The 26,315-nt window shown below is 38.2% G+C and overlaps 1 protein-coding gene across 9 annotated transcripts in view; it reads left to right on the top strand.

The window, feature by feature from the left end:
- Positions 1–26,315, top strand: part of CEP170 (centrosomal protein 170) — a 125,742-nt gene that overhangs the window by 71,683 nt on the left and 27,744 nt on the right. For 6 of the 9 annotated variants that reach the window (XM_047077086.1, XM_047077087.1, XM_047077084.1 and 3 more), the window contains exons 8-13: positions 1,451–1,927; positions 6,434–6,597; positions 6,784–7,077; positions 17,817–17,966; positions 20,506–20,632; positions 22,965–24,779. In XM_047077086.1, coding sequence (XP_046933042.1) covers positions 1,451–1,927; positions 6,434–6,597; positions 6,784–7,077; positions 17,817–17,966; positions 20,506–20,632; positions 22,965–24,779 — 3,027 coding nt within the window. The remainder of the gene's footprint in view (positions 1–1,450; positions 1,928–6,433; positions 6,598–6,783; positions 7,078–17,816; positions 17,967–20,505; positions 20,633–22,964; positions 24,780–26,315) is intronic. The other 3 variants (XM_047077090.1, XM_047077088.1, XM_047077089.1) reach the window with 1 other exon arrangement.

Genomic DNA, 26,315 nt, shown 5'->3' with positions numbered 1-26,315 from the left:
GTTAGATACTCTGTTTACCTTCTGTGTAGTGTTTTGTTTTGGGAGGCGGGGGGACTGGAGCTTGATGTTCTCTATACCCTGTTCCACACCCTGGATGACAGCAGTGTTGCTGTCCCCTTCTTGTTACCTGAAAGCAAACAGTTTGATGTTTGTTTATATTCAGAGAGTACTGCCAAGAATTCAATTACAGCACCTGAAGAATCCCATCAAGATCTAATATTCGATGCTTCAAGAGAGCAAATATTACTTCACTTAATTGGGGAATGACTGGAAACAGCCTAGTCTCCCTGTATTGCCTTTCCTCCTAATAAATTACCTGCATACGGTTTTCCCATCAATCTGTTTAAAAACGGAGGACTTTTATGAGCTTTAGGAAAATGTTTTTCATTTGAACTCTTTATCATCTTAATAATGGCTATGGTTCTTTTGCTTCCTGAAAAATAGAGCAGCTTAATCTTTTTTATTTCTTTATCTATTTATTTTTTGCATTTGTAGTATCTGGTAACACAGTTTACAAAAATTTTTCAGTTATCATTTTCATTTATGTATTTTGTTTACTTATTCATTTACATATATTATGTATAAATGCATTTTTGTACCTTTATATTCATTTCTGAGACAGCAGAACAATAGTGACAGCACCCCAGCGTTGCTCACTTCTTCTGCCAACTCTGGTTGTTTTGATCTGAGATTTAATTCAGCTTTCCTCCAAGAATTCTTGACACTTGTGCATATTCTGACACATGTATAGACATACACGTGAATTTTCTTCTGGGCTTATTGGCTGGCAACTAAATTTTCTATTTTTAACCTATTTCTTTCACACTGCTGCTTGGATCGCAGTGCTGCAAGCAAACCATGTTTTATCTTTAGTTATTCTTTCATTCTTTACAAAATGTATCCATCTTCTCACAAGGATCGCACATCAATGTTATTTTTGTAATTCGAGAAGTAATGCCTCTCAGTGTCATGGTGAAGAATGGTAAGTGGAATAATTACTTCTAGAATATTGCTCACATGGTGACCTCATGTTTATTTTACTTTGTGCAGAAGCTGTACTTTTTGTTCATACATATTTCATCCTCCTGACTTGATAAGGAAATTCCTATTTTTTCTGTTACTCTAAGATATGTATGTTGAACGTGCATCTCCATCCACATTTGATTTCAGTTCTTTTGCACTTGGATGATTTCTGGATCCAATTTGGAAAAAATACGGTCTAGCCATGAAGGATCCATCTCTTGCTGTCGTGGCTTCTCTTGCATCTTCTGTTGGTACCTGAACGCTGTGTTTATAGTCGACATCTCTTCTCTCTGACATTTGCCGGTTTTTCATCCAGGCTCTGATCTGCCTTCTGATTCTCATGGCGTAATACAAATGGCCATGATTATATTTCCTTCTGTGCTAGAAGCTCCCAAATATTTTGAATTTTCTCTTATTTTTTTATTAGGGTGCAGCATAGATGCCAAGCACGTTGAGGAACAATCTGCAGCTGCAAGTGAAGATGTACTTTTCCCTCTCTGTAGGGAACCGAGTTACTTTGAAATCCCTACCAAAGAATTTCAGCAGCCATCACAAATAGCAGAGAGCACTATTCATGAAATCCCGACAAAAGACACACCAAGTTCCCATACAGCAGGTGCAGGGCATGCTTCATTCACCATTGAATTTGATGACAGTACCCCAGGGAAGGTAACTATTAGAGACCATGTGACAAAATTTGCTTCTGATCAGCGCCACAAGTCCAAGAAGTCTTCTCCTGGAACTCAAGACCTACCAGGGATTCAAACAGGAATGATGGCACCGGAAAATAAAGTAGCTGACTGGCTAGCACAGAACAACCCTCCTCAGATGCTATGGGAAAGAACAGAAGAGGATTCCAAAAGTATTAAGAGTGATGTTCCAGTTTACTTGAAAAGGTTGAAAGGTAAAGTGAATTACTTGATCATTTCAGAACTTGCTGTTTTGTGACAAAGAAAATTCAGTCTTCACAGTTACCAAACTACTGCTAGATAAAAAATTATATGGTAGGAAACTTCAGCTCTTTCAAAGCTTCCTGTTTTGATTTTGAAGCTCAGAAGCAAACCATACTGCCCATATCCACCTTACTCATTGAAAATAGTCTGCTTTCATTTTCTTGCCAAAACCAGATTGGTTTTGTGAGTTTATATTTATGCCATTAAAAATATTTCTTTTCCTATGGAAATAAAAGATTCATTCAGTTCACCTGTGGAATTCCCTTAGAAGACCTTTCTCATCGTTTTCTTGACTTAAGGAAAAGATGTGTTCAATTCTGTTCTCTATTGTGATACTTCAAGTGAAATGTCAGTGTCTCGATTTTGAAAGAAATTTTAAGCCATTTGATAATGGGCGAGAAGTTCTACATTAGTAATAATAGTCACATTGGGGTTTTTTTTAATGTTTATTAATTTTGTGAGAGAGAGAGAGAGAATATCAATCCGAAGGAGGCTCCACCCTGCCAGTGCTGAGCCCGACATGGGCCCCAAACTCACTAACTGTGAGATCGTGACCTGAGCTGAAATCAAGAGTCAGACACTTGCTGACTGAGCTACCCAGGTGCACCAGTAATACAGTCACATTGTTGAGAAAATGTTTCAAACTTTTCTCAGTGGTTATTCGTGAAACAAAATTCTTGGTTTAGAGAACAAAATTCTTGGTTTAGAGATACTGGGAATTAATTGAATTAAAAATGTTTTTGATATTAAAACTTATGAAACCACAATTGAGTGTTTATTTGTGAAGTAGTCAGTATATGCTTTATTAGTATAACACTTGGCCAGAATTAGTCAGATGTCTATACCTGTACAACAGGGTATCAGCTGAATAATTTTTCTATTGTTTTGCTCTATCTTAATTACTCTATCTTAATTTTATTTCATAAGCTATCATTAAGAGAAATGACTGCATGCTAATATGACCATTCTGTTACTATACAAGGAGTTAATGAGCTTTAACAAATGCTAATTGAGGTCACTGTATCCCTAACACTTCACCTGGGACTTAATTATGTGGCAAGTACTCTGTAATTTGAATACACAATGAATGACTTTGCTATCAATGATAAGACGAACCCTGGCTTAACCTGTACTTTATGCCCTGGGATTTTGGTCAAGTACTGAAGAAATGAAATACCTGTTCTGATTTGCTTCTAAGACATTTCAGGATAGTGAGGTGGTGTGATTACCTAATTCTTTGCTGGGGCCTATTACTAAATCTAATTATAATCATAAGCAATTGCCTGCATTATACTCTTCATATTGATTGTTATCTTTTGCCTCTGTCAGATAATATTAAATTCATAACTTAGAACTATATATTTACGTATAGGTGAAAGCTCACAGATAAAAGCTACCCATCTGTATGCTGACCATTTGTAAGAATCAATAAATAGTACTGATATCCAAGTGTAATATAAAAGGTAGCATAAACCTTGACAATTTAGAAATGACATGGTCTTTCTCAAACTACTTTTAATAAATGTACCAAAAGTGAGCTAAAAGGTTATTTTAAAAGTTGCCATTTTAAAATACCTTTATCCCTTTATTTTATAACTGTTTTTTTTAGTCATCATAAGCATTTTCTGTATTAGCTATTATTTTTAAGCCATCATTTTTAGCCATCCTCTTCTTGAACAAGGCCCATCTGTAAGCCTGATTCCAAACAGAGGCATTAATGCCCATAATCACACTGTATCTGTGCATTAATGATATTTAAAAATTTTACCAGAAATTATACAAATTGCTGTTTTCCCTCAAAGTTGATTTATGGGTAGACACATGTTCTAGTGTATTGCCATCGCTCAGAACTCTTCTTTTGGATTGGCCTTCAGACCATTTTACAAAAAAATATCTTTGTGAATATAACTCATTTTTGGTTCAAGATAGATCCATTTTATTGCTCCAGTTATATTTATAAATGACATTTGACTTTTTCCCAAAGTCAGATATGCCATCATTAGACAGAATTTCCACAATCTAGGTAGGATGTTGAAAGTGTATACATAGACTTTAAATAAAGGCAACAATTTTACATTAATTAGACTTCCAGCAATTATTTGAATCAGTCTCAAAAATTAAAAGTAAGTAAAATAAAAGCAAAAACCTTTGCTCCTACAAGAGTAAAGTGCACGCGCTTTGGGACAGTGAAGAAAATCATGCTCACAAAGCCCGTACACTTTTCCCTTTAGGAGACTTGCAGCTTCTTTTGACCACAACGTCTGACCTGGTACAGCTAACCTACCCCCAGAAATACTGAACAGACTTCAACATATTTAGGCGTGGTTGATGGTAGACAACACAGAAACTCGGAGAGGAGAGTTTCCCAGTGATTTTTGTTGTTGTTGAGTACAAAGAGAAATTGCAGTTCTTGCCAGGGGTCTCCCCTTTTGTAACACTGAAAAATACAAGAAGGAATAGCAATATTCCATGAAAGAAAATGGCTAATCCATAAAAAGTTTTAAACTGTAACTTAAAAAATACCAAAAGGATCCAACACCACTTAAGTGCCAAATTTTACACGTTGGTACAAGAGCTGAAGTCTTGTAAAGATGGTGTTTTCATGTTGTATATGTGTGCTGTGTGGGCTATTTGGTCTTATTGGTACAGAAATTTAGAGTTTAGTTATTACTGGCTCTTGGAAACTGGATTCCTTTCCAGTTCAGCCAGCGCAACAATAAAAAAGATTGTAAAATAGCATGTTTTCAATGAGTTTTATATTTGAATTAGTGGTTTAGTTTGGTTTTGCGTTCCATTTGCTATCCCTGATTCCTTGCTTAATTGCCTGAGGGTCGGGGATTCCGTTAATTAAACACCTGTTTGGGTTTTATTATTCTTTTCAGATTGCATTTTGAATAATTGCTAATTTGAAGAAAGATTTTCAGATTTGTTGTTGTATCTGATGTTTATGACATTCGTCAGTTTTGTTTTGCTGGGAAGTGCCTCCCTTCGTGTTGGTTTAATTCTCTCCCTTGGCTTCCCTTGCCTGTGACTTTTTCAAAACATTACCCTTTTCTGTGGATTCTTTCTAGCTTCTGAGTCTTCTCACACCTTTTATGTACATTTTTGCAACTAGTCTTCTGTTAAATCATTAGCACCAGTTGGTAACCTCTAAGTACATTTAAAACAAAAAACAAAAAAGAACCCCATGAGTATTAAAATTCCCCTTTCTCTTTTGGATGTGTGCTCTTTGCCCCTCCCAGCCAATGCATCCTCCAGTTCTGATCATTGTCTTGTTTGTTACTACATTATTCAGCAGGTCTTCAGATTTAGAATTTGTAGCCCAGGAAAGGTTTAAACTCAGACTTGGGACTGGAAGCACTTTTCTTCCAATGAAGCCATCATTTAAGCCCTCGTTTGTAATTCATTCAGTCTAAAACTGAATAATTTAGGAAGCATAGAAAAATTCTTGACCTTCAAAAAAATTTATGTTATAATAATATAAGTATCATTTGATAATTTCTTCTAATGTACTTATTCAAATACTTAAAATTCTAAATCATTGAAAACTAATTTCTCTAATGTTTCACATTTAATCCCTAGTAGAACTATGAAGGGTAACAGAAAAGCTGTTAGGAACCTAATGTTTCAAAATTCAAACATATTCTAACTTGACTCTATATGCTTTATAGAGAAGACAGATTTTTAGCTGGTTATATTTAGCACCCTGCCATTTGCCCAGAAGGTGGTTAGATTTATATAGGATTTCATAGACGATGCTATTCTGTGATAGGCCTTTAGCATGCTTTATTTAACTCTTTGAAGCCACCAGAGTTTAGAGCACAAATGTAAATTTGCAAAACTTCTCATAGCTAGAAAGACACTTGTAGAAAAGTGTATAGTAATTGGTGGAAACTACAAATTTGTATCTTCGTATTAAAATCTTGTATACTTTTTATAAAAGTATGCTGTAGTTTTAGAAGTATTAAACATTGTCAAAATTCACCACATTTTATGGCATTTGTGTTCTATTTTACTGTGTAGTGATAAGCATCTCAGGAGGATCACTCTCTTTTCTCTTTTCCTCTCAGGCTAGAAGCCAATTTTTGATTGCTAAAGAAGGTATAAGGTTTGGAGGCCGGATTAACGTTTATTAATGTTATAAATACAGACTACCGCAGATGATATAGCATTGCTTATCTGTTAAGGCATTAATGAATCATTAGAAAGTTAAAAATTTGGAGAAAGAAAAGCAGTCCTATTCATTTATTTATAAAGGACCTCATTGTTGGTTGAGAAAATTTGAATGTGAGCGTTGCAGTTGAGGGGAGTTTGCCGAGCCTGTTACTGAAACGAACATATGACTGGGGTTGAAGAGGGGGAGGGGGCCAAAAGCAAGTAACACTTTTGTATACACGTCTAATTTTCTACATGGGACTTTTTCCTTCCCTATTATGTGGCTTCTGTTTTGTGTCCAGGAAATAAACATGATGACGGTACACAGAGCGATTCAGAAAATGCTGGGGCCCACAGGCGCTGTAGCAAGCGTGCTGCTCTCGAGGAACACTTAAGGCGGCACCACTCCGAACAGAAAAAGCTGCAGAAGGCCCAGGCCACTGAGAAGCATCAAGACCAAGCTGTTGTAAGTCAAACTGCTTTTATGATTGCACTCTTTGACGAAGACAATCCCAGAAAAAGACGGTCCTACTCTTTTACTCAGAGTGCGGGAATCTTGTGTCAGGAAACTACTTACTCGACACCACATACAAAACTTGAAAAAGCAAAATCTCCAACAGCAGATGCCAAAGTGGTTTCTTTGTCTTTCCAGACTAGCTCTACGCATCACAGAGGGGGGCATGGTGTTCCACATGGGAAATTGTTAAAACAGAAATCAGAGGAGCCATCGGTGTCCATTCCCTTCCTACAAACTGCATTATTGAGAAGTTCAGGGAGTCTTGGGCACAGACCAAGCCAGGAGATGGATAAAATGTTAAAAAATCAACCTACTTCTGCCACTTCTGAAAAGGATAATGATGATGACCAAAGTGACAAGGGTACTTATACCATTGAGTTAGAGAATCCCAACAGTGAGGAAGTGGAAGCAAGAAAAATGATTGACAAGGTAAATAATTGAAATTCGGGGATGGTGGTAGTTTTCTTTTGGTGTATTTGACTGTTGGAAATTATTGGAGGGTCAGCATGAAATGTTCTCATGCAGTCAGCGGCATGGGAACTTTAGGATTTTGTGAGGGAACTGCAAAACTAACAATAAAACCAAACTGCTTTCTGATTTTATTCTGCTGATATTCTGAACTTACCTGACTTCCACATGTAAAGTCCTTTATGTTTATAAGCTGTTTGGACCTTTTAAAGTTGTGTAAATATAAGATAGAATTTTAAAACCGTGTACTTTGTGTGACCGTTCTCACTCTGTATTTACATAAAAAGCCAGGCTGCTCTGCCCCTGTTAACATAAACATAAACGTCACCCGATGATACTCACCCGTGAATCTTGCCTACTGGTTTCATGTCAGAAATAGGTGAAAGTGTGTATGTTTTAGTCCATTTTGTTCTTTGTCCTTATTTTCTTTTCTTAATTTCTGTTCACTGCTGCTTTTGGAGATAGAAAAGAAGTGTATGGAAACAAAATCTGTTTCACTGTGATACTCTGAATTCAGCCACTTAAGTGTATGCCCAGCCATGATGATTATTTACATTTTAGACGTGTTCTTTGATGTTATTAGTTAATGTGTCTAATGATTGTGTTGTTTGGTTTTAAAAGCAGTTTTTAACAATTTTGCCTGTAGTTATGGAAAGTTGAATTTAGGATCAGCTGTTTGTTTTACCGTAGAAAATAACAGCTTAAGTTTGGTTACGTGTTAACCTCTTGTTTAAGTTCTTGTTACTCAGTGTGAGCAGCATTAGCGTCACTTAAGAGCCTACTAGAAATCCCAGAGACTCTTAGCCCTGATCTAAACAGGCCGAATCAGAATCTGCTTTAAAAGCAAGATCTGCGGGTGATAATTCGTATGCACCTTAACTTTTGAGAGCACTAGTTCAGGTGAGGGGTTCACGGAGGGGGCTTTCAGGGAGTCGAAGAGGTCCACCTTTGGGAGGTAGGAAAATTATTAGGACTTTTACTTTTATTTTCTTAGTCTTTATTTACATGTTGGAGTGTGTTCTGTAGTGTATGCAATCTGTTACTACACAGACAGACATGTATATAATTTACTGAGGAACACATGCTCAAAATTGTTTACTGTTGGAGTGTATGACACCAAACTTTCAGAGACCCACTAGTCTAAGAGAAATAAAGCAAGTAAGAAGCAGATGAATAAAGTGAGTTTTCCAGTTATATTAAAAGAAGTCTAAGAACATTCTGTCTGGTCATTGAGGACAAGGATATTGCTATCTAAAATACTGTCACATGCAAAATAAAGGAATGGGTTTGAAAAGGAGAATGATAAGTTTTAGAATTCAGATTAATAATGATTTTAATCCCATTATGCCTTTGTTTGGTTTATGGATATTATGATCATAGTGGTCAATGTTTTCTCTACTAGGTTATTTCACGGTGAGGGATTATATTGTAGTATTGAAGAACATGAGCATCTGCAGGCAGATAGATCTGCGATTAAGTTAAACTCTGCACGTACCAGATATGTGCCCTTGAGTAAAGTAACCTCTTTGAACCTTTCTTTTTTTCTAAAATGGAAGAAAGTTCACCAGGTTTTATAAAAAGAATTCAAATATATAATTCAAATAATACACAATGCCTGTCTTGTAATAAGACATCTAAAAATGTTAGCTATGTTATTACCCTTACCAGGAGTCTCCACATAATGGATCTCTACACAAGGTATGGATAAATGCTGGAAAGTGTTTTCAGCCTGAAAGAGTCAAATCTGAAGCCCAAGGGGAAGTGCAAGGGAGCAGCCTGTCCAGAATAGCAGAAAGCCAAAAAACAAGTGCACATGACCCTTAGGAAACGGCTGGATGGAAAGGGTGACCACAAAACCTGGTACATACCTGCTGTGTGTAATTATCATGAGCATTTTTTCTTCAGTGGCAAATTACATGGTAACACTGTGGATAGAAGAGAAAACCCAAGATTTTAAAGCGGGATTCCTTTAAGGGAGTAATGGTTCTATGTGAATGGTCATTCCTAGTTTGCATAAACCAGAAAACAAAGCTGCCCATAACTATAGGAAACAGTCACTGGTTGTCTTGTGAATACAGAGAAAAAGAGCTGTGAGTCTACTCGTTGTGGTTAGAGCCAGAGGCCAAATTAGGTTAATGTCAGACTCTGGGAAACAAAAGCAGGGAAGCAGGAGTCAAATGTGTGAAGAAGATGAAGTAACCTGCAAGTGTGGAGAAAACAAAGACCAGGACTAGCCCAGAAGTGAGTGCTCTGGGAGGGTGTAGCAATACATGCATCATATCAAGTTGCTTGGATGAGTTCAGGTGTGTGGATAGAAGTTGGGGCCTTAGCTGCTTTCCATCTAAATTTCATTGTTTGGCCCTGAAAACTTGCATTTAGTCTCTTACCCTTTTCACTCCATCATTTGAAAACTGGTTTATTTCATTGATTTGTTTTCACAGCCTTTATTCAGCATCTACTGTATGCCAAGCTTTGTGTTAGAAGAGAGAGGTTCAAGTTGAAAAGACAGAGTTCTTCTCCTCGAAACATGAGTCTGTAGAGGAATGGAAATGCACAAGTAAAAACATGAATTAGAATAGTAATGCTGAGTGCTTTGATAGACATAAGCTATTGGAGGAAGGGTGCCAGTAGCCTCCAAGAAAAGATCTCAGGTTAAACATCCCACCTTCAGAGAAGTTTTTGGCCGAGCAGTCTAAAGAGACCTGCGTAGGCACTCACTGTCAAGTCAGCCTGTTTGATTTTAATCATAAGCTTTATCACTACTTAACACTTTCCTATTTATTCACCTTCCCACTCCCCCAAATACGTGTGCACACATGAATGTAAACTCCTTAACTGTGGGAACCTAGTGCCTGGCATTTTATATGTCTTCAGTACAGAATTTAATTGCCAACCAAGCTCATTTTTAAGCAGGTGGAATCAATCCCATAACAGGCGTGATAAAGTAGGGTTTTTCAGAAATATGGAGCACTCTGTTCCAAATATGGAGCATGAGAGTGTGGAGGACCTGTTCAGAGGACCACAGTTATTTTAGACAGATGAGATCAGACTAGATATTGAAGGCCCCTGTGTATCATACTAAGGACTTTAGATATTTTAATGCTGGAGGAGAATCCCTGAAAACTCTTAAATAGGGCAGTGACATCTAATCATTGTCAGAAGTGTGAAGAATGGATTGGAAACAGAAAGCAATTAAAAAGCTGCTGGTGTGTCCAGTATTCATTTGGATAGAAACATCTGAGTCTTAGATAAGAGATCTGGGCTAAAATACTAAGTTGGGAAATATCAAGGAGTAGCTCTGTGCAAAATAATAGATGAGATTACTTAGAAAGAATGTACAGAGGGAGAGGAGACAAAGTATGAAGTTCTTAGCAACACCAGCATTGGTGGACAAAAGGAATAAGAGTGAACAAAGGAGGCTGAAAAGGATTGAACACAAGAAACAGAAAATAGCACATTGGAATCAAAAAGCAGTAAGCCACAGTATCGCATGATAACGGCATTGAATGCCTCTTCAATTTTTCCCCCAAATACATCATATTCCTGGGCCTAAACAAGTTAATTAGAACAGGTATAATTTAGGAGAAGTTGCATGTAGTTAAAATAGGATCTCTTTAAAGAAATTACCAAGCTGAAATACTGTATCTTTGTTTTTCTGTGCTGGTTGTAGTCAGAAGGTAACCAAAATATCCCCTCACCAAACTCCAGGTTATGGGATTACAGCATTTTGGTTCATGTTGTTGTTGTGTGGTTGTCAGTAGGTAGCCTTATTTTATGCATTGTCCCCAAATTCACTTCTTTTTATAACACAAATGCCTGTTGTTTATGAAGACCTCTTAAGTTTTATGTCTAAGCTTACATGGAGATGCGCTATGATAAGAAAATGCTGTTCACTGCCTGGATGAAAGGTAACTGCCTTCCATAGTACTGATAGCCTCCCAGCCCTCCCTTGTCTGGCCTTCCTCTGGGATCTAGAGAACCCATCACAGTAACCAGTTTCTTCTTCCCACTCCTCTATCGAAACAGACCCTGCTGAGGGAAGAGGAGGATGTTATGAGGGCAATTTCCTAGTCTTCCAGGCAAAGGGAGAAAAACTTGTAGTGAGAACAGAAAGCTAAACATTAAATTAACAACAAGAAAAAAAAAATTGGTCAAAAAAATTGGCTTGAGGTGCTCTTTTGAAAAAAGTGCTTTCCATAAGTTTCCTGCCTTGAGTTTTGATTCCTGTCCATATATCCCCCGAAATACCTCTTCTCAGCATAGTCTCTTCTCTCATGGGCCTTGTATCTACTGGTGCTGCTCTGCAGGCAGCAAGTGGTAGGGAAGAATCCAGAACCAGGAAAACTATGACAAGACTGGAAACACAGGATGGAGAATATCTACAGCCCAAAGAAAGTCAGTGCTGAGAACCTGAATCCAGCTGTAAGCAGTTTGGAATAGGGGATATTACAAACCTTGAAGTCCACAGCAAGACTTCAGATTCGACCAAGTCAGAGCCAGGGGAACCCTGATAAACCTGAGTCAAAATCTGGGTGACAGTGCCCGACGGAACACAGAAAGGCAGCACATCCCAGGTCCACTCAGACTCAGGGTCCGACGTGCGTGGGAACTAAGACGAGGAGATCAGCTCAGAGCCTTGAGTAAGAAGAGAGGACCTTGATAACAGGCAGCATTTTGATTTGGACTTCATGTTTGCTTCCACTTTGTGCCAATCCAGGAACAATCTGAGTTCCCGGGCCAAAGCAAACAGCAGTTCTTAGCCAGCAAATTCTGAGGGCTTCGTTTTTCTTCCTTATACTAATCTTCCTTGCCCTCTCTTCGCTGATCATTTTTTTCTTTTAATCTGTATCACAAGGATTTACTTTTGGTCACTGTGATTATGGCTCCTTGCCCCTTCTCAGCTCTCCTTTGTAGCCCTCCTCAGGTACAGGAAACCCTCTCCTGCTGTGTTCCCAGAGCTTCACAACTGAACCCTCACCTTTCTTCATCAGTTGAAAGCTTAACGTTTACTAGGTTTTCCCCCTTTCCTTCCTGTGTTATTATATGAAATCCTACTGATTTTCCTGCTTAACAGTGCTTGCCACCTAGAGTGCTTTCACACACCTAGCTCCTTCTCCGTATTCATGCTCAGAGACTTTCTCTCCCCACCCTGCCCAAGTAGCCCTGGCATTCACCTCTGCTCTCTCTGTATCACATTACCATGTTTTATTTTCCTTATAGAACTCCCCTCTAGCTAGTTTATTTCCTGCCTGGCCTTTCTAGAATGACCCGGTTTGTCAGATCACTTCTGTATCGCTTGTGCTTGTTAGAACGGTGCCTGGCACATAGCAGACACTCAAACCCTTTTTAATGAATGGATGAGAAAGAAAACTGCATGACCTGCTTTTTAATTTCTGTCAATATTTGTATGTGGTTAAGCTATAGATAAGCTGCTTTATTTAGTGAATTTGTGGATTGGTCACTTTCAGCCAGTCCTCCACAAACAGGTTTTCGTGTATTTTTTATTTGCTGAAACTAGTTTGTATCTTGATCCTAACATAACTTGTTAACATGGGTCGTTTAAAACCTTGATGTGTCATTTAAAACCTTGTATGTGTTATAAGCTTCGTTTTGTCAGTAGAAAGCTGAGGAGTATAGGTTGTATCAGAAGAAATACATGTGTTTAAGTCTTAGGGGAGTTGCCTTGATTAGTAGAAGACCGGGCATGCCTTTGCGTTTCTAGCAATACCCAGCTAACAGCACTTAGAAATCCGCTTGGCAAGGAAAAGGTAACATGGTCATTGATGAACAGCCATATTTTAGACACGAAAGGAAGGAATGCATGTCAAGAAAATGAGCCATAAAGAGAGAAATTGGACATTTTAAGTGTAGAAGCAGGAGATTAGACCTGAGCATAATTTGAGGACACGAAAGGAGGAGCTAACAGAAGATGTTCAGCAGTGCTGGAAAGGCAAGAGGTCGTGGATATAACTCCTAAGGAACGGAAGAGTCAAGGCGCACGGGGTAGGGCAGGGAGAGGGCAAAGTTCTAAGAGCATGTTTTTACCCAGACAGAAGTAAAAAGGAACAGGATCAAACTAGATGGTGACTTTTTTAAAAAACTGAGGTAAAATTCACATAACTTTCACCCTTTTAGCCATTTAAAGTGTATATTTCATTGGCTTTGGGCACATTTACAAAGTTATACAACCACCAACACTATCTAATTCCAGGACATTTTTGTCACCCCAGAAAAGAGACGCCAAACCCGGTTCCGTTTCCCCCGGCCCCTGGCAGCCACTAATCTACTTTCTGTGTCTGGATTTACTTCTTCTGGGCCTTTCGTATATAAATGGAAAGTCATACAGTGTGTGGCCGTTGGTGACTGGCTGCTTTCACAAGCATAATGCTTCCAAGGTTCATCCTTGATGTAGCATGTATCAGTATTTCATTCCTTTTTATGACTAATACACCATTGTGTGGATAGACCACATTTTATCTGTCCATTCATCTATTGATGACATTTGGGCCATTTCCACCTTTGGCTATTGTGAATAATACTGCTGTGGACATGCATGTACGCATGTTTGTATACCATGATAAAATATAAAATGTCTCTCTTAACCCCATTCTGAGCTCTTTTTTCCTAAAATTTTAAATGTGTTTTAAATTTAAAAGTTGATTACAAATATGTTCTAAAAATCACAGTGTTAAACATTTAGAACCATTTATTCCATTGATTTTTAAAGGATTTTTCTTTCCAAAAGTGAAATTAGATTTTTATGAAAAATTACATGTTTGAACAAATTCTCCTCTATAAAGTCATCCTGATTTTGTTCCCTGATGTTAGAAGCTAGGATTCTGCATAGTTCTTATCGTATCAAGTGATTTTCATGGGGACCTTTGCTGTTGACTTGAACTGGTAGAGACCCTGCTCTCTCTACCTAGGAGGTCCTTGCTCATTGAGGAAAGCGTTGTCCTGGTCATCTGAGGTTGAGCCTTGACACCCTGATTGATATACTAATGCAGTACTGTCTTCAGTTGCTGATTCAAAATAAACCCAGAGAAGCTTGATACTTAACCTACCATTGTGTTTCTTATTTCTGTGGAAAGTTGAAATCTGAATTTCAACTGATTTGGAAAGTGTTTTAACTAATAAATTAAGGATTATTGCTGTTGAATTACCATTTTGCTCAGCATTTGTACCTATTACTATTTTTATATGCCCAAGTCTTCTCCCTTTCAACACGCCTTTTCACACTGGTCTCTTCCCTGTCACAATAAACAAAGCTCCTTATCTGATGTTACCAAATATAATTTGACCTCCCTTTATGAGTATTTAGTAGGTGGGATATTTACCCCCATGAAAATTGACCCTGTACTCTTTGGTTTGATATACCGTTATTCCCTCTCCCACCCCAGCTCTCCAATTTCAGAATTAGAAACTGTGGACATTTTCTGTACAGTCTGAGCTTTTAAATAATGACACTGATGATAACATGCTAGTGAAAAAACCAAGGTCACACTTTTCGCAGGCTTGGTTTGTATTGCACATACTGGTCCTTTATCATCTAGAGAATGTTTCATTTCTTTAAATTTAAAACTTAAAGATCTTACGGAAATTTTAACTACAGAGTGCCCTTGCATGGTTCAGGTGACAGTCTCTTTTTTTTTTTTTAGGCTTCTTGTATTAGACTTGAGCTCCTTGAGAGCAAGGGCTGAGTTATGTAAATTTTTGAAGCCCTTATGGCAGCTAGCCCAGTAGCCTACAAAGAGTAAGTACCATACCTCAGTCCCAGGTTGTTAAAATTAGAGTAGTTGCTGAGACATAGATGTGAAATCCCAAGGTGAGATACCAAATATCACATGCATACATTCAAAGGAAAGGGGTAAAGATGTGTTCCATAATGCTGAGAGTGGAATGACGAGGGAAGTGCCATCTTTTTACCCGAGACCTAGAAGCCACAGGAGGGGTCACAGGTCACTCCCTAAACTAGAGATGCACCTGCTTGGATCAAGGCCCCTAGAGGCATGAACACTTTCCACCCCTGGCGTGAATGAGTTCTCTTTAAAACCTCTCCCAGACCCACAGAGCTCTGACAGTGCAAGTTCTAAAAGAAAGTTTTTCTTCCCATCTATTCCTCCTTTCTTTTGCCCCCATCTGGAAGAATTAGAAACTGACAAACTTGGTGTGCATGGCCCTGCCTAACAATCAGACAGGCATCTGATCTCTCTCCCTTCCTCACTTTAGACTTCCAGCCTAAAAAAGTCCCTAGCTGAATGAGAGAACCAGATTTTACACATATCAAGTTGGGGGGTGTGATTGAGCCCAGAGAAGGGAAGAGAATCATGAGCCTGATTAACATATAGTGCATTCGAAACACCTTTGAGCCATCTGTGAGGAGAGATGACAGGCAAGCATCTGTCTGTAGTTGGAAATTGAAGAGAAGCTTGGATGTGGATGAAATCACCTAGGGACAGTTTATAATGAAAAGAGAAAATGTAGCAAACTTGGTCTGAAGTGTGGTCCAACTCTTGATTCATATGTCAGATTGTATGTACTTTTCGAAATGTGAAAATTTTAATAGCTTTAAAGTACACAGACACAGCGTGTTTATGTCCTCTTGGTTTTCACATGAAAGTCCTCACAAGGGGACGTTTTTGCACCTAGACACAAACAGGAAGATCTAGATTTCAAGCTGGGCTGTTCGTTGCTATCGTTAATTTTCCAGAACACTCAAAAATATAGGTAGGAACTTTGAAGGCTTCTTTTTCCACACAGTAGTGCCTCAGGCCCTGTTACTTGTTTGGGCACGAATAGTGATTTAACTTCTTTGACAGATGTGTGTATAATTGTCTCCGATGCTTTGCAAGGAATCTGTGGAAAGTCATCTGAGTGTTCTTTCTGTCCGACGTCAGCCCCTCTTCCCTAGAAGCGTTACTTCTTTGTGTCTGTGTCTTTTGTTGTCATTTCAAAATAGCTTCAGAGTGATTTGGAGAGATTATATTTTGTTTGAAACTTGTGGTGCCTCTATGTTTGAGGAAAGCAAGTTTTGCAAGTCCATTTTGAGTGTGAAGCGTCCAAGTAAATGTTACCAAGTCAGAAAATCACCTGAGATCATTTGTAAATTAACATGCCAGAGAGATACCACATGCACATACTCACACCTGGGTGCTTTTATCTTTTACTTCCAAACTTGAGTTAGATTTTTATTCCTCGTAATCATAAAAATAAGGAAATAAATTTGGAGTTCAGTGACTTAAGCTAGAAAAATTTCTCAGTGTTCTTGTAAGACAGTCCTAAATAACTCGAGTAGCTCTAATTTGCTTTCTTTACAAGTGACACTAGAGGCAGAACACACAGGACAGTATACACAGTATTTTTACTGTTGTTGTTGTTGTTGAACTTACTCATTCTGATGTTTAACAAAATGAAACAGGTTTGTTTTTTCCCTTCTGTAAACTTCCATGTGCTTCCATGTATTACTAAAATCCATATTTGATTTAAAGTTAGTAATATACAATTTGCTTCTAAAGCAAAGGTAATTTGAATATTGAGTGCTTCAACAGAATACTAAATCACAATTTTTGAAAACTATACAGTTCTATTTGAGTTAAATATTAAGTAATAAGGCCATCTAGTGGTGAAATTTCCAAGTTTCAGTGAATTTGAGAATGATGTTTCCTTTACTAAATGTAGACTTCAGAATTTATCAGATGTGATCAGGCAATCATTGAAAAGCTTTTTAGAAAATAGTTTAACCTAAGGTATTTTCCCCTTTTTATACCAAAAAAGGCCCTTTGGTTATGTTCCTAAGATCTTTTCTACAAAGCACCAATTCAAACACATAGTATTCTTCTTGATTGTAATAATTAGAGCCACAGATAACACCTATGAATAATGCTTAAGAGACTTAATAGTAAATAAAATGGAACGTTGCAGTTTTTGTAGTTACAACCTTTTTCCAATCTGTTTGGCAACATCAGGGCCTATTTATGTGCCAGGAAGTCAGTCAGACTCAGATCCTCCCCTTGATCAAGCATATGATTATTGGTCTTTGTATTTAAATATTTCACAAGTGTTGACCATAGTCATCCTGCTTATTGAAAATGCTGATCTGTGAGAGTAGACCCAAGATCTGCATTTCAAAGGCCTTTCAATGATTTTTTTTTTTTTTTAGGCAAAAAAAGTTTGACGATCTCACTGTATTCCATACAGAGATCATACAACAAAATCTGTTCTTCAGGACCTTAGAAAATTCTAAGTATAATTTAGTTCATATAGATAAACGTTAAACATTTGTTAAGAAAGAAACAGATAAAATCAGCTTTATGTGTACGGTTTTGCAACATGCCTCTTTCCTAAAAATAAAAGAGCAAAGAGATAAGCTGAAAACAAGCCAAAGTGTATTCTTTCCTAATTTTGCATTATTATAGTATTTAACATTATTAACACCTTTTAATAAATCAAATGTAATATCCTGGATATTTCTTACTTATCAAACAGAACTTTGCTACATATTAAAAAGGATAGTTTGATTTACATGAGCTGCCACCCAATTTTCCTCTCCAACCTTCACTCCCTGTCCTTAAATAAGTTTCCCTGATTATTGAATTACCTGTTGAAATTAGAATATTTTTATTTGCCTCTGAAGTTACTGATAATATTCATATTAATCTGGTGCTCGGACTTTTCATTTATAAAATAATTTCTTCTCTTAGGTATTTGGAGTAGATGACAATCAGGATTATAATAGGCCTATTATCAATGAAAAACATAAAGACCTGATAAAAGATTGGGCTCTCAATTCTGCTGCGGTAGTAATGGAAGAAAGAAAGCCACTGAGTACATCTGGATTTCACAACTCAGAGGTATACATCTCTTCCTCATATGTGACTTTTACACACATGAAATGTGAATTTTTATCATTTGTAGTTATATTATTTTAAGTAACTGATATACTCCTTTGAAAATTCTTCTAAAAACTAAATTCTCACAACTGAATTTGTTTCTAATAAAAGCCTAAAGCAATTTTTGCAGTAATTCTGTTTCAGTTTTTGTTATTTCTTTTAAATTATGTTACTCTGTTCATCCGTGAAGGGAAAATGTTAATTTCAGTAAGCAGTTAATGAACTCACTGCTCTGATTGGCATTATGAGATAAAAGAAAAAGTATACTCCAGTAGTACTTCCTAGGAGGGCCCGTAGTTAGAATGGAAAGATCTGTAGATCTTTCTGTCATGCCAGGAAGGATGTGCCCAGTAGTGCCTGGCAGATAGAATTTCTATACCTGAATAAGTGCCAGTGCAGTACAGCCCCCGATGTTGTTAGAATGACCTGAAGTTAGTCAAGGATGGCTTGGTTAGTAAGCTTCAGGAGTCAGCATGGGTGCAGTAGAGCTACGAAGACCTGAGCTCAGGTCCCAGAATTGCCACATTTGTCCAAGTGCCCTTGTGTCGTCGGTCACTTCCCCTCTCTTAGCTGCAGTTTCATCGTCCGTGCAGTTGGGATTTTTGATCAAACCTACTTACAGGGAGTTCAGTGAAGTATGTAAAGCACTCAGCATAGGAATTGCCTGGGATCTGTGCCCTCAACAAATGGTTATTCCCTTATTGGAAGTGATACTAGAAACTTCATTCCAGTGATATGTCAAAAATAAATGTAAAAAAAAATATGTAACTGAGAAGTATTAATTCATTGTAATGTATTCAATCAGAGCTAACATCCAGTAGGAACTTTCTCGTGCCATTTTACAAATGTGGAAACTGAAATATGTAGACCAAGGTCATAAAACTAGCACCTTGTGGAGCCAGAATGTGAACCGTAAGCAGCCCTGTTTTCTTAATTCATTCTCTTACTCAGTATGCTACACCACCTCTCCAGAAATGAGTTAATTTATACAAATGGCAAATAAAACAATCACAAATGAAATGTTACCTTTGTCAGAAACATAAATAGAATATTTCTGTAGACAGGGAAATCCACCTATCCGTTTATTAATGTTAAAATCGTCCCTTTATGGCGTGCCTATTCCTGAAAGCTGTTAAAGCATTTCTTGCATTTTAGTGTTCTGTTTCCTTCCTTGATCTTACAGAACTGTAATTCTGGTTTCCGTTTCATAAGATGCTTAATTTACTTACTGAAAACAAGTGACACTTATGCGAGGCAGTGTTCTGGTGTTCTGATTACCAGGAATGGTTCTGGTGACCATGAACTTTTATATAAGACTCCCTCTTCCCTTCCCCATCCCCTCAACCCATCCCAAGTGAAATTGATATATAGCCCAGTATGTACCTGCCTTGGAGAGAATCTCCGACACAGGGCATGAGAACCTCTTCACAGAACATAAGTGTGTGTGTCAGTGAAGGTGGGAGGGGCTCTGGTACTTGCTTCCTGCTGAGAAGCATGAGCAGTTAGTAGAGTCTTGAAAGGGACTTCAAGGATCCAGCAGGTTTTGGAAGCCTTAGGCTTCATTGTGTGCAAGTCACTGTATACTTACTGCTTTAACCTATTGTGGAAGTCGTTATCTGTAGCCTGTTTGAAATATTCATCAGTTTTTAGCCTGTAAATCTGATACTTAAGATAGTGTTTTGAATCATTTGTAATACAGTTTTGGTGATAGCCTTCCATTCCTTAGTTGTCATTCCAGTCTCAAAATTAAGATTTGACTTATTTTTTTTGTGAGGGAACATAATTTTTTTTCTGTACTCCCTAGGTCTTGCCTGGATTGCCCTCAAGTTACCATTCTATGGCCATAAGTCTGTAGAGCCATTTCATGAATTGAATTCCATTTCACATTTGACTATGAAAGTTCAGAGAGTACTTGCCTTAAGGCCAGATCTAGACATGTGCAGGTCTAGGCTCAGACTAAAGGCTGAGTGATTTCTAGCTTCTTCTGGAAACAGCGAAGTGTTGTAAAAAGAAGTCTAGAGCTTTGGGTTTGTTTTTGAAATCCTTGAAGACACGACCTGGCAGATGTAATGTTCCTTGAGACTCTGGAACCAGTCCGCGTCCTAGAATCACGTAGAGGGCCAGAGAACAACTTAGGAATAGATCTTTAGACTCCTGCTCCAGAGACAGAAGCAGAGCCAGCCTCAGTGTGGTAGCCGTGAGGCCCTGGTGACACACCCACGTGTATCCAGCCACAGAAAATGTTAAGCTCCAAGCATTTATTTTAGTGCCATCGTTAGTATTTAATAAGTAGAGAAAATTATACTACGTTTACAGTAATGATAAGATGTAGTTAAAAGGGGTACCTAGAGACTTTTCATTCTATATCTGAGGACATTTAATAAATGATAATATAGCAATGTGAGTTTTAAATACGGCTTCTTATGACAAGATAATGTAACTAAATAGAATTCTCTCTTGTCTAAATAGGCTATTTCGTTCCCTTATTTTCCTCCTTTAGGAAGGCACATCTTCATCAGGAAACAAACGCTGGGTTTCACAGTGGGCTAGTTTGGCTGCAAACCACACAAGACATGATCAAGAAGAAAGGATGATGGAATTATCTGCACCTGTTCCTTTAGAGAATGGTATTTTCTTCCTCTTGGTCTCTTTTTTGTGAATCAGCTTTGTAAAAAACAAGCTAAATCTATGTAGTGAGAAGTAAATTAAACCTAAATAAACAAATCACATATTCTCGTACTTATTTTACATATATGATTTTATTTGCACTAATAATGCAGGTATCATTAAAATAAAACCCTAACTGAAGATGAGAGGTAATTTGTAGATGAAATATATATATATATATGTATTTTTATATATGACATGTAAAAATGAAAATTTTAAATTTTCTAAATTACAGTTCTAAATTACAGCATTCATTAATATCATTAATACAACAAATATTTAAATGCTACTTTGTGCATTTAAAAAACATTCAATACAGTTCAATAAAAAAGAATACACACTTAATTTACTTAATGTATCCTTTGCAAGTCTGTGTAATGTGATTTTTATTACCTTCTGTGAACTAAGTTTCCTTAAAACAAAAATGAAATTTTATGCCTAATGATTTTACTTTAGATTCAGTTAATTACATTCTTAATTTAAAAACCCTCAAGGAGAATTTGCATGTGACTTTTTATGTGTATTCTTAATTTTGTTATTGTTGAAAACAAATGAAAATTTATTTTGCCCCTGGCTTATGGCACCCCAAAAATCTGGTTTAGGAATTTTGTAAACATTACTCAGCAAGGATTTGAGCAGGGTACTAGAAAAGGTATATCATTTACTTACTATAGAAGTTAGAAGTAATTGATAGTATTCCCAAAAATCAAAGACTGAATGATCTGCAGATTGATTAACATAAACTGGTCACTTTTCGGGGAAACAAGGCACCGAAACAGAGAGGGTCAGAGGGGCTAGATAAACTTACCAAAGAACCCATTATAAAATTAGTAAGCATTAGCTGTAGAAGGCAAAATTCTACCCTTGTTACAAAATAAAACAAACTGCCTGGCCCTCATTATCTCATTTCTGTTTTATCATATTCTTTTTTTTTTTAATGTTTTTTTTTATTTTTGAGAGGCAGAGCGCAAGCCGGGGAGGGGCAGGGAGGGAGACACAGGATCAGAAGCAGGCGCCAGACTCTGAGCTGTCAGCACAGAGCCTGATGCGGGGCTCAAACTCACGAACCGTGAGATCATGACCTGAGCCAAAGTCGGATGCTCAAGCGACTGAGCCACCCAGGTGCTCCTATTTCATCATATTCTAAATTATTTAGCTGATAAATCCACTTAAATCTTAACATATTCTTGTTAAACATTCATCTTATGTGTGTTAGGAGCAGGACAGTGTGAGAAATGCTAGAAAAATAAAAAAAGATGAAACGGTTCTTACATTTTAGCGCTTCAAGTAGTATCAAGGAGCCGAGACATAATACGGTAACTTAACAATAATTGCTAAAGTTGAATCAGTAAGTTTAGTAGCTATTTTCCTGCATCATACCATTACATTGCTGTGAAATTTAAATGTTAAACTTTCAGCATTATAAGGGGAAAAAAGACAGAAGCTATGTCTTAGTATCTTGTCTCCGCTTATCTCCCAAAGATTAGAATGCTTTATATGTTAATTTATATTTCCCTTTGTCAGAAATGTCCTGACGCATTCTCAATTTCTCTAACGTGGAAACATCAAAGTATGTATTTTCTCTTTGGCTTCTACTTAATTGTAAAAAGAGAGAGTGATCATGTATTTGTATATGAGGTGTTAATATGCCAGAAGACCATAATTTAAAAATCCCTCAGTGTTTAAAATTATGACAAGTCCTGTGATCTTGTTTCACATTTACATTTTTTAAAATTCTTTTAATTGGTGTTAATTTTTTTTTTTTTGGAAAACCTAATAAAGGTTTGCATTTTCCGTTTTACTTAGGAAATCCAAACTTGTCATTCTTTCAGATAGATAGCAGTGCGCATTAAAAGCTAAATATATTATTCTTATATAATTGGAAGTGTTTATTTAGGCCTTCTCTGTGCAATTCTGTAAAACAGCTTCTTGAGCAAAATTTCATGGGTGGAATACACCACAAAAGCAAAAATGAACACAGTGACCTTCCCTGCCGTAAAATACATTGAAAGAAAAAGAGAGCAGCGGATGTAGGAGTAAGATCAGATGACCCCAGTTTTCATCTCCTAAAACTGCCTTTCTTGACTCCCCTGTTAGTAATCTGCCTGTTTTATGTCTTGACACCGTACTTGCTTTTGAAACTACTCTGTTACCATGTTGGTATGTTTATTCAGAGTTTTCTTGCACATGAAGCCATTTCTTAACTTACACGGCAAAATCTAATTAATAGGATACTCTGTATTTGTACCTTTTTGCCCTAACACATTTATTCTTTGTGGTTTTATTTTATAGATACAGACATCAGTGAATCTGGCATTTCAATGAGAAGTACTGGCTCAGCAACGTCCTTGGTCAGTCAGGGAGAGAGGAGGAGACGCACCCTTCCTCAGCTTCCCAGTGAAGAAAAGTCCAAGATTATAACACAGAGGTCAGAGATAGGAGAAAAACAAGACACAGAACTTCAGGAGAAAGAAGCACCCACACAGGTATACCAGAAAGATAAACAGGATGCCGACAGAGCCCTGAGCAAGATGAACAGGGCAGTGAATGGTGAGGCTGTTAAAACTGGCGGAGACAATAAAACCTTGCTTCACTTGGGCAGCTCTTCTGGGAAGGACAAAAGTGAAACTGATAAGGAAACTTCTTTGGTGAAGCAAACATTAGCTAAAATTCAGCAACAAGAACAGAAAGAACAGGCGCAGTGGACGCCTACCAAGTTGTCTTCTTCAAAAAATGTTTCGGGTCAGATAGATAGGTGCCGGGAGGAATCTTTTAAACAGGAGTCACAACCTCAAGAAAAAATTCCAGGACACTCTACAAGCAAAGGAGAAAGGGTGATACAAAATGAGGGCAAGCGAAGAAAAGCTGAGGAGGTTCTGAAAGGTCAGTCTTCAAAGGGCGGAGACAAGAAGGAATCCTCCAAGTCCTTAGTGCGACAAGGAAGCTTCACTATAGAAAAACCTAGCCCAAACATACCCATAGAACTTATCCCCCACATAAATAAGCAGACATCATCTACACCCCCTTCTTTAGCGTTGACAGCTGCCAGCAGAATACGAGAAAGAAGTGACTCTATGGATACTGATTCTAGTATGGACACAACCCTTATTCTAAAAGACACAGAAGCGGTCATGGCTTTTCTAGAAGCCAAACTGCGTGAAGATAATAAAACTGATGAAGGCCCAGATACTCCCAGTTATAATAGAGACAACTCTATTTCACCAGAATCTGATGTGGACACAGCTAGTACAATCAGTCTGGTTACTGGAGAGACTGAAAGAAAGTCAACCCAAAAGCGAAAGAGTTTCACTAGTCTGTATAAAGACAGATGTTCCACAGGTTCTCCTTCCAAAGATGTCACAAAATCGTCCTCTTCAGGTGGTAGGGAGAAAATTGAGAAGAAAACAAAAAGTCGTTCCACAGATGTAGGTTCAAGAGCAGATGGTCGTAAATTTGTACAGTCCAGTGGAAGAATAAGACAGCCTTCTGTAGACCTAACAGACGACGACCAGACCTCTAGTGTACCTCATTCTGCGATCTCTGATATCATGTCCTCTGATCAGGAAACTTACTCTTGTAAACCTCATGGAAGGACTCCACTTACCTCAACTGATGAGCATGCACATTCCAAACTGGAAGGAGGCAAAGTGGCTAAATCTAAGACTTCTCCCGTCACACCTGGATCATCCAGTAAGTCAACCACTCTTCCGCGGCCACGACCCACCAGGACTTCCCTCTTGCGCAGAGCACGGCTTGGCGAAGTGTCCGACAGTGAACTGGCTGATGCTGACAAAGCATCTGTTGCCTCTGAAGTGTCCACCACCAGTTCCACGTCCAAGCCCCCCACAGGAAGGCGTAACATCTCTCGGATTGATTTATTGGCTCAGCCCCGTCGAACAAGGCTTGGCTCACTGTCGGCTCGCAGTGACTCTGAAGCAACCATCTCTAGAGGTAGTGCCTCGTCACGGACTGCAGAGGCCATCATTAGAAGCGGAGCCAGACTAGTACCTTCAGATAAATTTTCTCCTAGAATTAGAGCTAACAGTATCTCTCGACTATCAGACTCCAAGGTCAAAAGTATGACCTCAGCACATGGCTCTCCTTCAGGTAATTGGATCCAGACTTTTTATAATATTAGCATATTTCTTTTATGTTTTGGGACTCCTTTCTTTCTTTCTTTTTGTTTTAAATAAGTGTCTAGTATTACTTCTAAAAATATTCAACAGAGAGGTTATGCTATAAGAGGGTATTTTCTCCTATAAAAATTATTTTTGTTAGCTTAGTAAATGGAAAATTCAGACATTACACACCCTTCCAGTTAATGACCTAGGGCAAAATAGTGATTTCAAAATTAGAAGTATATGGAACCTATTTAGGAGTTTTAGTTGCCTGCTTGGCGAGGCATCTGGACCCGTGTGTCAGAATTAGAGGAGGAATGGTATCTGGTTTAAATAATAGGAATAACATTGAACTGCTAAAAGTGTGTGGCTGATTCTTAAATATCCTCACGTGATTCAAAGCCCTTAACCTGAAGAAAAGCAGTATACCTTTTATTATTCCTTTCAGGACTAAGTGAAATAATTGCCGCTTTACCCTTTCTTTCCCATTTAGTTAGAAATGTCTCATATACTTTTTTTTTTAATTTTTTTTTTTAATGTTTATTTATTTTTGAGACAGAGAGAGACAGAGCATGAACGGGGGAGGGTGAGAGAGAGAGGGAGACACAGAATCTGAAACAGGCTCCAGGCTCTGAGCGGTCAGCACAGAGCCCAACGCGGGGCTCGAACTCACGGACCGCGAGATCATGACCCGAGCCGAAGTCGGACGCTTAACCGACTGAGCCACCCAGGCGCCCCTCATATACTTTTTAAGGTTCAATCTGTTTGTGGTTGGGGCAGGTGAAGACTAATCCATGGTTTATTTCAGTGGAAGAAGATGGATCCGTGAGATAATCACTAAGCACATATGGGTCACACTGGGCTATAGACATGTAACTGGTTGTGAGCATTATCTCCTGAAGCCCTGTGCTATCATTGAGCTACAGTAATTAGCAGTCATCGAATGTAACAGTTCCAAAAGTTACTTCCTCCCCACGGAATTTAACTGCCTCTAGTATATTTGTCTGTACCTTCGTATTCAGAGCTGCAGCCAGTGAGAGTATGTGCATGGCCAGAGATGTGACCCAGATACTTGTATGTCTCCTGTGAGCACGGTATCATTACTTCATAATCGGCCTCACCCCTGGGTGTGGCTGGAAGGGCCAGTGTGGGGAAGCCTGCTGTTAAAAGACTTAAAAATTTCTTGTCAGCAAGCATCCAAGTGAGCTGAGTCTTGGGGGGAGAGTGAGGGGAAGGTTGGTCTGCAGTCCTATGTTCGTAGTTTGGAATCTACCTCTCTGTAGCCTACAGGACCCCGAACAATGCTCCTTATTTTATTTTTTCACTTTTTATTCCTCCTCTCTCCTTCCCACTGCTGCTTGCCTCCCCTGCACTCACATCTCCCTCCCTCCCGGTCAGTGGCTGTGGTGATCATGGTCAGAACTGCGGTAGGAACGGTCGTAGGCTGAAGATAGGTAACATACAATCACGATTCCAAAAGAATGGACAGTGATTCCCTTATTAGCGCCATCTTCCTTGCTTCTGC

Source organism: Lynx rufus, unplaced genomic scaffold, assembly GCF_022079265.1.
Source record: "Lynx rufus isolate CCGP_SWC_20201006 ecotype Redwood Valley unplaced genomic scaffold, mLynRuf1.p SCAF_15, whole genome shotgun sequence".
In the NCBI taxonomy this organism is placed as follows: Eukaryota; Metazoa; Chordata; class Mammalia; order Carnivora; family Felidae; genus Lynx; species Lynx rufus.
The sequence above is the reverse complement of the archived record's forward strand: the minus strand, read 5'-3'. Positions and strand labels throughout refer to the sequence as shown.